This window comes from Protopterus annectens, chromosome 2.part0 (genome assembly GCF_019279795.1).
Source record: "Protopterus annectens isolate FY-2018-M chromosome 2.part0, PAN1.0, whole genome shotgun sequence".
Taxonomy (NCBI): Eukaryota; Metazoa; Chordata; order Ceratodontiformes; family Protopteridae; genus Protopterus; species Protopterus annectens.
This window is the reverse complement of record NC_056728.1, coordinates 1162364384-1162377416: the sequence shown is the minus strand read 5'-3', so window position 1 is coordinate 1162377416 and position 13033 is coordinate 1162364384. Positions and strand designations below refer to the sequence as shown.

The 13033-nt window shown below is 37.1% G+C and overlaps 1 protein-coding gene across 1 annotated transcript in view; it reads left to right on the top strand.

Annotated features, from left to right (window-relative positions):
* Window positions 1-6062, top strand: part of LOC122793394 (dentin sialophosphoprotein-like) — a 14186-nt gene extending 8124 nt beyond the window's left edge. Inside the window, exons 4-6 of the mRNA XM_044061372.1 lie at window positions 4156-4203; window positions 4438-4629; window positions 5038-6062. Of these exons, the coding sequence (XP_043917307.1) occupies window positions 4156-4203; window positions 4438-4629; window positions 5038-5676 (879 nt within the window). The 3' untranslated portion in view covers window positions 5677-6062. The remainder of the gene's footprint in view (window positions 1-4155; window positions 4204-4437; window positions 4630-5037) is intronic.
* Window positions 6063-13033: the final 6971 nt, after the last annotated feature.

The window sequence follows — 13033 nt, the reverse complement described above, 5'->3', positions numbered from 1 at the left end:
ATGGACTAACTTGACTGTCATGTTTCACATTACTGGCATTTTATATACTTATATTTATGACATCATAATGCTGACTGTGGTGAGAACATGTGATGTCACATACTCTGAATAAGGGAGATATACCATTCTTTTAAAAAAAAAACATGAATTGCTAATACATATAAGGATTGTTCTATGTGAATCAAAAACTCTGTGCAAAATTAAACAATGATCTGAATTATTTTCTAAAGAGTTGCTCTGAAATTACATGACATAATTGTTTTATGCCTATGCTTTATGTAAAGCAGAGAAGAGTCATAGATATTTTGAATGTTCGTGTGTATGTGTGTGCGTGTCTGGGCATTTGTATGTGAATGTGCATATGTATGTGTATGTGCGTGTGTACATGCACTGGTAGAATTAGTTGTATGCATCTCCCTCTTGTTGTCTCTCTCACCCTCTCAGTCTGTCTTTCTTTCTACACACACACATACACACACATATATATATATATATATATATATATATATATATATATATATATATATATATATATATATACTTATGCTCATGCACACATGCTACATAGACACGCACACAGACCATATAATAAGACATGCACAGCAAAACAAAATGGAATAATTTTTTATTTAATTTAACATTTGTTGACTGGGAAAGTCCGACTAGGTTCCACAGATCCTGTTTTCAGCAGAGGCCCAGGGAGAAATGCTTCAGACGCATGTCTTTAGAATGTGGGAGGAAACCGGAGTACCCGGAGGAAACCCATGCAAACACAGGGAGAACATGCAAACTCCACACAGAAGGCACCTCAGCCGAGAATCGAACCAGAGAACCTCTTGCTGTGAGTCGACAGCATTAACCACTGCGCCGCCCATAAGAATATAAGAATAATCTTAATTTAAAAACTAAATAACATCTCCACTAGCACATGGTGATATCAATCAACCTTTAAGAAGGCCCATCGGCTGCAATCTTGACACCAAAATCTATAAACCTATGAAGGTATAAGCCACTCTTAATCAATGCTTTGATTACAAAGGACTACTAACATATCACTGTAAATGCGTCCATTCCAGAGAAGGTTCCAGCTTTTGACCTTTCAGAAGGATCATTATCACTGTGTTCTTCCAAAATGCTGACTCGATGTTACCATTCAAGGTAAAAGTGTAAGCAGTGCAGCAAAAACAGTTGTCCATATTCTATAAAATTATATACCTTATAAGTTTTGTGCCTTTTGTAGAGGATATTTTTCCTCAGACATTGAAATTAAACTTGTGCTACTTCAGTCCAAAATGTTTTTTTTTTGTATAGATGTATCATGAATTATGAGAATCTTGCCACATAGTTAGTTATGTTGGCTTAGGTGGGGCCACTGTATGTAAGATACTTTAACTTCATCAGTTTTCTAGTGTTCAGGGCACTCAGTGGTTTAGCACTACTGTCTCATAGGGCAGAGTTCCCTAGCTTTCTTCCTATCCAGGGTGCCTTCTGTATAAAGTTTGCAGACCCTGCCTATGTCTATGTGGGTTTACAGCATAGTCTAAGGCCTATGTATTGAAACCTATATATGTATATGTTGTTAAGGTGAAGTCATGATCCTCCACACTGTCCAACTAATATAATGCGCATTCTCATGTGTTCATCCTCAAAATGGCCTGACATCCTTTCCAGGATTGTTTCCATGTCTGTTATCTTTACTCTGGATTTAAATCAATGCTTCTATGTTATAGGTGGCTAGATAATAAATATAAACTTTTACTTTATGTGTCCTGTGTTTTGCTATGAATATGCCACTATGGAAGTATAAAGGATGGCATAATGGTTTAGGTGTTTACCTTGTAGACACAAGGTGCAGGATTTGATTCTCACATGGGGTAATTGGCTAGGCTTAAAATGTCCTACATGGGCTGTTAGCCTAGTACTAACCTATGAACATAAACTTAAAATATGTTTGTAATTTTATTTCTAGATATATGATCTACTTGATGACCACAGACATAACATGCTTTAGTTTTAAAAGTGTTGGTAATTTGTGGTTTTATATTTTGATGTCTTGCTGCCCATACAAAAAATAATGGCCAAGACGTCTTGTAAAGTGAGACTATATAAACACTAAAATATGCAGATCTGTTGTCTACTGCATTTAGAAAGAGGGATGAAAGTGAATCCCCCTGTAAAACCAACTTTGACACAGAAACAACATGCCAAATCCAGACAAGATATATACACTTGGTTAAAATAAACCAAAATCCTCAGAAAAGTCTGATTATTACTAGTTAACGACTAACTGAGACTTAATTAAGACTTTTCCCCAATCTACTGTTTTCTAAAGTACTTTTTCTTGGGGTGCAGCATTGGCATTAGTTATTGTGAAATCAGCGTTTGTGTACTGATACAATTCGGCAAAAGAAATGTACCAATTTAACTCTTGGTCAAATCAAAAAGAAATTGTTAGCATAGACCTGAATGAGCAATGAAGGACTAGATAGATATGAACATAAGTATAACAAGAAAATGGCATCATGTTACTAAAGGAAACATTTTGACACTTTTGTTATGTGTGGTGTGTGTGTGTGTGTGTGTGTGTGTGTGTGTGTGTGTGTGTGTGTGTGTGTGTGTGTGTGTGTGTGTGTGTGTGTGTGTGTGTGTGTGTGTGTGTGTATATGTGTGTGTGTGTACGTGCATGCATGTGTGTGTATGCGTGTGTGTGTGTGTGTGTGTGTGTGTGTGTGTGTGTGTGTGTGTGTGTGTGTGTGTGTGTTGGCATGCATGTGTGTGTGTGTTTGTGTGTGTGTGTGTGTGTGTGTGTGTGTGTGTGTGTGTGTGTGTGTGTGTGTGTGTGTGTGTGTGTGTTTCAGCTAACACAGTAGGGAATAAATAAATGCTGATAAACACAGAACCTTTTTCATATGATTTCTTGGCTGTAGGAAGGATCACTGAGACAATAATACATTATGATATGGGAATCCATCTTATGAGAAAATGTATGATTCAAAAAGGAAAGACAGGTTACATAACTCTAGAGAACTGAAATCTTTTTTAAATAAAGAGCTCAAAGTTACTGTCAAAATATAGACATATTTAAAATATATAGTGAAAGGGTGCATTAGAATGTCTATTTGTTTTAAGTTTGTTAAAATGGCAGTAAATTGAAAAATGACAAAAAATGCATGCAATACATCTAATAGTACTCATCAGGTCTGTATAAATTCGAAGATCCCATTAACTACTGTCATATTGCTTTAAAGTTTGTCACAGTCTAAATATTGTTATCTAAAAGCTGATAAGCAGGTGTGGCTCTAAGAAGTTACTTTGTCTGGGCCTGATAGTTCTTTGTATACAAGTTCACACAACAAAGACAAAAAATCCTGCAGCTCTAGTGACAATAACATGGAAAGCACTCTTGCTTTTGGTGGAACTTTATGGAGAATGTTGTGGTGATCAGTGATGCATCATTACTTTTACATTCACTTCCACTATAGTAAGAACTGTTGAATATAACAAACATGCATTTCTCCCTCCTCAAATGCACAGTACAATTGTTTTATGCTGTTCACTTATTAATAAAGCAGTTGAGGATATGGTAGGCATATGAAGGAAACCAGGGACTGAAGCTTTAACATATCAGTGCACACTAAGTTGGGGTCAGACAGTAATATAGCATAATATTTACCATCTTACGATGTGTCTAGGCTGCACCACTGTCATTATCTTATAGACACAGCAGATCTCTTTGCAAATTCATGTAAAAAACATAGTATTCCATATTAAGGTAGCAGCATGCAAAGCAGAGAAAAGGCCGTACAGGACTTTCTACTTAACCAATATACTACAGTGTGGCTTTTGAAGAGCTTCTGTTTAGACCTTCTGACATGATTTCCCCTTATACATAGGAAGAAAAGTATCTGTAATTTGTATAACAGCCTGTACTTTGTTGCTTTTTTGCTGTTTGGGATTTCTTACCTTATATGCATTTCTACCTGTATTTTACATTATTGTTTTATAATCCAGATGACAGATGGGCTGTCTAACTCAGAAATGAATGAATAAATGTATACAAGAGATTAATAAATCAATAATGTAGTCAACCAATAAAGTAATAAATGCAATTGGTTTGTAACATATCTGTCCAACTCTTATTTGTGTTAATTTTAGGTTGATAGTGCGTCATCTGAAGATGCTGTGCAAAATGACTCAAACAAGGTAGTTATACAAATCATTCATTAATTCACAATAATGTGTATTTTTATGATATATCAACTTGTGATTTTTATTTATAACCAAAATAAATAGCTTAAACTGGCATTGTCAAACAAATGATATTCCAAATTAATGCTCACTTAGATTAAAAGGAATATCATAGATGTTATCAGTTGCTTGCAACATTTGTATTTCCATGTGGCTTTGAAGTTCCGATGTCTTTATGTCTGCATCAAGGTTGACTCACATGAAGACGGTAATGGTCATAGCAGTGAGGATTCTGGGGTTACTGTTGATTCAAAAAGCACTGAAGATCATTCAAACGAAAAAGCAGATCCAGTGTCCACTGAGACTGTAGAGGAAGATTCTCATGAAGATGGGGACGCAGCAACTGATGACAATGTCAGAAGTCTAGTGGGTGTGCAGAAGGTACTGCAATTAATCTATTTGTATTAGAAACATTCTAAGCTAGTAACTATTGAAAACAACATATTTAATGTAAATCCCTGCCACAGAGGTATATGATTGAATTATTATTAAGAACAGCCAAGTTTCTAATGGAAAAGAAGGTGCAATGCTGTAAAAGTACATTAAAATACTTCAGAGACTATAAAAATAATTTTTGTTTGCAACTTTCAAATATGTTATTTGTAATTAATCATGCGTCTTCTGTACATTTAAATAAGTGCTACAATAGTCATCAATGAGGTATGAAAATTAATATCATGTTTTCTCACTCTGCTCTAGCCATCTTTGTTTCCCCCTTTTGGGGTGTTTTGACAGTGAAGCAAGTAGTTGCTTGTTTGTCACTCCATGTTCAAATGTTTCTCTTTCTAGAGTGGTGCTGATGGTGATGACAGTACTGGTCATGATGACAGAAGTGCTTCCGAAGACGATGGTAATCGCTATTATTATGTCAGTAATGGCGATGGTGCTAACGGCCAAGAAGATGCTACAGATACAACAGATGACAGCAATGAAAGTGATGTTCATGGTGATGTCAATGGTGGTAATGGAGGAGATAGCCATGAAGATAATGTTAACAGCAAGGCTGATGATGATGATGATGATGATGCTAATGGTGCTCAACAGGACAATGATGCTGATAGTAATGAGAGTGGTCCTGCAGCAGATAGTCATGCAGAACTTGATAACGACAGCCATGTAGACCAAGATGACAACGATCCTCACAGTATTGAAAATGTAAGTCACCATGGCAGCCAGAGTCATGAAGACCAAGAAGACAACAATCCTCACAGTATTGAAAATGTAAGTCACCATGGCAGCCAGAGTCATGAAGACCAAGAAGACAACGATCCTCACAGTATTGAAAATGTAAGTCACCATGGCAGCCAAAGTCATGAAGACCCAGAAGACAACGATCCTCACAGTATTGAAAATGTAAGTCACCATGACAGCCAGAGTCATGAAGAAGATGATAATCAGAGCCTTACCTCTGAAGGACATGATGAGTAAATAGTGTGGCTGGGACTCATCCCTTAAACAGACTGCATACATTTTTACACTTTACAAAACTATTGGCTTTGAAAAGACACGACACATCTGCAGGGGCAGAGCCATCTTAAGGCCAGATATTATGAAACTCAGATGTGGGATTAACTTATTGTATGAATGTTCAGGTTCTTTTCATAGGCCAAATATACATATTTGATATTGATTAGCTGCTCTAACTTCCTTGAAAGTAACTGATTCAAACAGGAGAATGCCTTAATGCATTTCTTTTTTTATTATAAATCTAATGACTATGAAGAATGAACGTGTAAATAAGATTTAGAAAATAAGATTTATTAAATAAAATGTCATTCTTGTGAAATAAATGGCAGTTTGTCATGAACTGTAAACATGATTGCATTTTATTTTTTCCTGTAACTGCTCCTCTCAACAACAGAAACAGTAACTGTCTCTGGAGACTTTGCAGTTTGTGCTTTTATCATGTAACTTATGAAGATAAACTATGAACCATATTGAGTAAAGCCTACACTAAGTGTAGATTGTTATGAGTGAACAGACAACAAAGACATAACTCACACCTTCTTCCTCCTAATTATAGTTTTCCTTCTGATATTCTTGCAGCTTTAAATATTGACAGGGATACATAAAGGTTACCAAAAAGTATAGACTACACTTACACATATATTATACAAACAAAAGATCCAAGTGAGATAACCAACAGGAATAAACAAAAAGATAAAAAAATCGAGCTTTTATTCAAAAGTTTTTCTAGAGCCTCGGTGTAACCACCTTTAAAGAGATATTCTTTAAAGGTGGTTACACCGAGGCGCTAGAAAAACTTTTCAATAAAAGCTCGATTTTTTTATCTTTTGGTTTGTTCCTGTTGGTTATCTCACTTGGATCTTTTGGTTGTGTATATTTGGTGGTCTGAAAAGTTGTTGTGTGATACATTTACACTTAGTGTAATCATTCTGAGTGACTAAAAACACAAAAAAATGTGATAAGAATTGTATTGAATACCTATTGCGTGCACTTAGTATACACTTAGTGTAGGCTTTATTGAATCTGGCCCTGCATGTGCACTTATCACATGATCTCAGAAGATGACCTACACTGTGCATTTATTACATGATCTCAGAAGATGAATCAAATGAGCATTTCTCTCATGACATCTAGAGATGAAATGCTATATTATGTTAAAACTAGGAACCATTTTTTTAGTATGAAAGAAGTAAATATATTTTTTATTATTTTTGGTTATTATTACAAATACTAGCTTATAAATACAGGGTGAGAGTCACAAATATGTTGTAAAAGGTTAACTCTGGGTGGCATTATCTGATGATTGTGCAAATCAAACATGAGTTCAAAAATGAAGAATCTTCCATATCTGTAAGATCTGCATAACTAGAGCAAACAGAAACAAGACAGATTAAGTAGGGTGCCATGGGAAATAACATGGAAAAAGACTTTTTATAAGCTTGCGCTCAGTTCACTGGCATTATAAATTTGGCCTGAGGCAAACTTTTGATCAGTCCACCTACCTGCTTAGCAAGTCAGTCAATCGATCAATCAGTCAATCAATCAATCAATCAGCCATTCAAACAAACAAACAAATAAATAAATAAACAAACAAATAAGGGTGGATGAAGGGCATTATACATAACCCAGATTTGGCAGTTCATAGGTTTATAGGTTCATAGGTGTTTACTAGACTAATGACCACAAGTGCCTTTTTAAGCCTAGCCATGCACCCCATGGTCTCAATTGCATGAGATGGTCAGCAAAGCATACAACATAACACTGGTATTGTAACACAAGAATAATCCATCTGGCTGCTGGTGCCTCATGCCCAGCTATGTCGTAGCACAGACAGATCAAGAAGGAGCTCATAGGTCAATCACAGTGGAGTTAAAGCTATTGTGTTTAGTATCTGCAACATGTGACTTATGGAAAATAGTATGATACCAAATTCTGTTGGGAATCACATTCCCCCTACATTCTGGAGCCTTTCTATGGCCTTCTGGGGATATTACTAACACAAAGTACTGAATACAGTCATCAGCTACACAGTACAGCACATGGGGGAGATGATACCCTGCAGAAATAACACAGAACCATGTAGACATTCCACAAGGCAGCATGTTAATCACTGACTGTATGTATGCTGCCATCATGGAACGTATCAATATGACAGTGGTATCATACCATCAACTGCCAGCTCATGAGCAGTGCTCATGGAATCATCATGAATGCCTATGAATAGCACCCTTCATTATGCATGGTGTCCACACATATAATTAGTTATTCTAGGCATTTAGGCAGGAGACATCAACATAGGGACATCTTGGTTGTTAGTGCAAAGGCAGCCCACTGACTATTATTAGAAGATGCAAACACTCAAGGATACCTACTACTCAAAACTAAAGACTTCTACATGGGAAAAGGTGACTTCAGACACAGGTATGCAAACATAGTATAGAGGAAGTCATACATCTGAGGCACATAACACCTGCAGACTTTCTTTCTTTCTATAACTGTTAGCATTTACCCATTGGATGATGATTTCCTCTATTATTCACATGCCTATGCTGAGTAGCCATACTATTGAAGACATATCTAAACATAGTTTGTACTGGATAAAGATTGTTTGGTGTCATGAAGGCATAAAATTACATGAGCGTCCAATACAACAGAAGGTTATTGCCTTGCACCATGAATCATGACTGGCAAAAGGACACCTGAAACACCTAATAGCCAATGTCAGCAGAGATGATGGCACTAAGCAGAATGACGTGCAGGACTTAGATCAAAATGTACCATTTCTCACAGCAAACCATGCAGGACAGGGCTATGGCCTGTCTATTACTACACATTCACACATCACCCCCACAGCTGTTGTAATACTCTGAATGGTGCTGGCACTTGGCCTCAGGTGAGCCTTCATTCTCAGTAAATTAAACAAATTCAACAAGCTTAATTGGCTGTATAAAATCATATTCATTCTCATATAACATTGCCCCACTGCCTATTTCATTGAATTTAGTTAATTATTTGTTAACCATGCAAGTGTGCTTGCCCTTCACCCCCTTTTCAGTAACTGAGACGGCAAGAACAAGTTCAAATAATATACACTTACATGCATATAGATAAATACATAAAATTTAGTATAGCCAATTGACCAGTATTTTTTGGGGGAGGAGACAGAGAGAGAAAGAGAGAGAACTGGACTCTACATGGAAAACTCACACATACAGTATAAGAAAATGTAAACTCTACACAGACAAAAGTCAGGAGTGAGCCCTTGATCCCAACACTGTGAGACAAAGACAATACCACTGAGCTGCCCCCTAAAGACTTGAAAGTGCAGTGAGACATACATAGCCAGGTGTTCATTGTTACAGATGGCAGTGGTTTGGTAGCAGTGTCATTAGATTTCCTATCATACCTCAGTATTTATTCGTGTCACTGAAGTAGTTGTAGCGGCTATGCTGAAGTCAAACACAGGTGGTATTATATGATGATAAGATCTACATGCCCTAGCCATTCTTCTTCAAAGATATACTTACCTTATTACTGACTCATAGATGATTACTCCCTGGAATTCATCATTCTACGAAACTGTGATTTCTGTGGGTGTCATAGCACATGTACCCCTCATCTCTACCTATGGACTGCATACCAATTTTCTTCCAAGAGGCTTCTGAAGTTCTGCTTACAGGCATGGAGAGAGTGGCTGTATCCACCCACAGTTAACTGTGGACATTATAGAAACTACTCCAGCCTACACTGCTGAATGGCTGCAAATAATGTGACTGTGCTGACTAAATCCCCACTGCTGTCTCCTCGAATAAATGACTTGGTAACATCATGTTCCTGCACCACATTAAAATCTGAGGATGGAAACAGCATGCTATCACTTTCCCGAAAATGGTGCTCAGCATTTCCTAATTTCCCCTTCTGCAGTAGTTTGTGTGGCATGGTTAGGCACAATTCTGACTACTCAGTCTACCCTCATTGCTTTCACATGCAACACTAACTCCTGCTACGTACCCAACAACACCAAAAGAGGGAGTGATTTCAGTATGTCCTGCAGCTAGTCCTGCCAGGACAGTAGGTCACAGACAGCATTGTCATATCTGTGTGTCCTATTTCCTGAAGATATTCTTCTGTGTAATGATGTGAAGTGATGTGCTATGCATGGAACTGTAATGTCACAAACACACACACAAACACACACACACACACACACACACACACACACACACACACACACACACACATATATATATATATATATATATAGAGAGAGAGAGAGAGAGAGAGACATAAGATTTATTTAATTTCTTTGAGTGAAAATAGATTAAAAACTATTAATTGGGGGAAAAAAGAACCAACAGACAAATTAGCTGAAACCCTAAAAAAATATTTTTTGCAGGGGCAAGACCACCCTGCATCCCCACATGAAATGGGAATTGACAAAACCATAGCAACAAAATGGTACTCAACAAAAAAAGAAAGGAACAAAAAGATGTATATTTTTTCATCCCTGGTATGCCATGCTTTGTCCTGCAAAAAGTCGGAGGCACGTCTTGAAGGCAGGTTTCGGTAAGGAGCAAATGGTCTCTTGACTTATTTGCTTTGCAACTTCTATGTTTCTATGACCCTAACATCCCAAGGGCAATAGTATCCTCAGTGTTGTTGTCATTAATATTGCCCCATCTTGTATAAATCGATAGGTAACCAAATCCTTTCCTAAATCTGACCCCATTTGAGAGACCTTCTCAACAAAGCAATTAGTTCTCTTCATTCTTCTACCTCTGATCTAACTGAACTGCAAAAATCCAGCAAAAATCCTTTCCAGAAGGACCCTTTAACTGTATATTCTACCTTTGCACCCAATTTATATTGAAAACATTATTGATAAGGTAGTCCCATATCAATATACTGGGAAATTCAAAAACAAACCTTTATGCTGAAATGTGTGAGACATTCCCATTCTGGGCCAGTAATCAATGATCCTCAATCCTCACCACTGACACTGGAGATGTATGTTTACTTGGAACAAAAATGGATGCACCCAGTATTTCCAGATGCAGTTCTCTGGATCAAGCACAATTTCCCTTAAGAACACACTGTCCACTGGTACAGCTGTACAGTTAAGTCCTCAGTTGAATGTCCAAGCCAAGTCCTCCAGCACCATTCTGTGAAACTAGTACTTTGTGTCCCTTCTTCAAGTAGCTGACACACACACTCTTTGAGATTTGATTTGCACACACACACACACACACACACACACACACACACACACACACACACACACACACACACACACACACACACACACACTTGTGAAAGGCCTGCCCAGGTTTACTAGCTATGCCCCCTTCTGCCCAGGCCATTATGTAGTTACTCCCACCAGATACTCCCAAGCTCTTACACGAGTACCCAATTATACCGAGTTAAATTAATATTAATACAAATGGTAATTTGACCAACAGCAAGGCTTTCAGGAGCAGCCATAGTTGTCACCAAGTATATATAAGTACTCTCAAAGGTTAAAATATTCTCTGAAGGACCAGCTACAATGAAAAGTTTAAATATATTTAGTAATAAATAATAAAAGAACATGAAAATACTAAATATCTATTTGCAATAAACACCAGAATTTCAACCACAGGAAATATTAAAATAACACAGGTGAATAGATTCACACAGATACAGAAAAACAATACTTAACTAATTTCACTATATTTTCCTGACTAATCTAAAGAGTTACTATTTTCTGGTCACTTACTAGTGCAAGGCAAGATGAAGTAGGTGAGTGATCCTTCGATGTCAGGATGCCAAAACAGAGTGTCTTGAGACTTCAGTCTCAACTGGTATTATTTTACTGATTGATTCCAGAATGACATTACATACATCTGGTCATCTGACACCTGGTTCCCATGCAACCCCCACTGCTAGAAACTGCCAGGATTTAGCACCTATGAGGCAATAAAACACACACCGAGAGCCTTGCTAAGATCAGCTGCAGCTCATCAAAGTCATAAAACCATAAAACATTTCCACTCTTAGTACAGAAGGTAATAAACCATACTTCTTACAGACGTTGCATCTCTGGCTTCATTCAAAAATGTGAGATAACATCTTTATGGCCTAGGCCCAGTAATTTAATTTTTTATTATTTTTAAAGTTTGAGATTAACCTCTTCTCTTCCAGTATCATCTGTCAAAACGTATACATTTAAACAGTTACAATAATGCATGTATATTTCTTTTTCCATCCAGCAGGAAACACTGTTGATACCTTTTTAACACAAGCAACTTTACAAACCCATTTTCAAAACAATCGTCTGTAGAAATCAGTTTGATGTACAAACAATATATAATTCTTTACAAAATTTCAGCTAGGTTGGCAAATGTTACACATCTATTGCATTACTTCAGCATATTATATGGCTCATTCTACCTAGCTTAAGAGGATGTGAAAGCAAGTTAAAAAAAAACTACATGTGAAATAAGAAAAAGCAAAGCTGAATATGATCACAAAATAGCCTCAGACACTAAAACCAATCATAAATCTTGTTTTAACTATGTTAGGAAACTAAAATGTTTAAAACATGATCAACAAATGTTCAGAATTGATCCAAAATGACATAACCCATTGAGAGCATAAGGTATCACTAATATCCTGGCTATCAGATATAGTGACAAGTTTACCCCTTCACCACATTAATTCATTAACTAATCCCTGGCCCCCATCCAAACTCATTAGGAAGTAAGTCCTTGCAGTTCTGACAAAACCAAGGACTACCTCTTACATGACGCCTAATCATATACTAGTTAGATTGGTTATTAGTGCCAGGTATGGCCTATCAGAACCTCAGTGAAACCTCTTTAACTTCAGATTTGCAAGCCTCATGAAGTGTGGGCAGCAGTCCTTGTTATGCCATTAAACAAAAGGAACCAGATAACTATAGAGTCATCAGTCTGACCAGCCTTATTTGTAAATCCATTAATTTAGACATTGATGATATCACTGCCTTGGATCCCACATCACACCACCTTGTCTTTGTCAAAGGTACTGTATATCCTGCCTTCTTAACCTTGTAAAGTTCTTTGAAAAGGTAACTGAAGCAGTAGATTGCAGTTAAGGAGTGCATAAAGCATACCTGGTCCTGAATAAAGCATTTGATACTAGTCCCCATGCTGACATGCATGGCAGTTAGTGCAGAGGATTAAGGCTTTGAACTGTTAATGAGCTGTTTCCTGTAGTCATTAGCATAGGGTTTGTTTCCTTCTAATGTGTGACTCTGAGTAAGTCACTTAACTAGACAATGTTCCCAGGTCACCCCTAC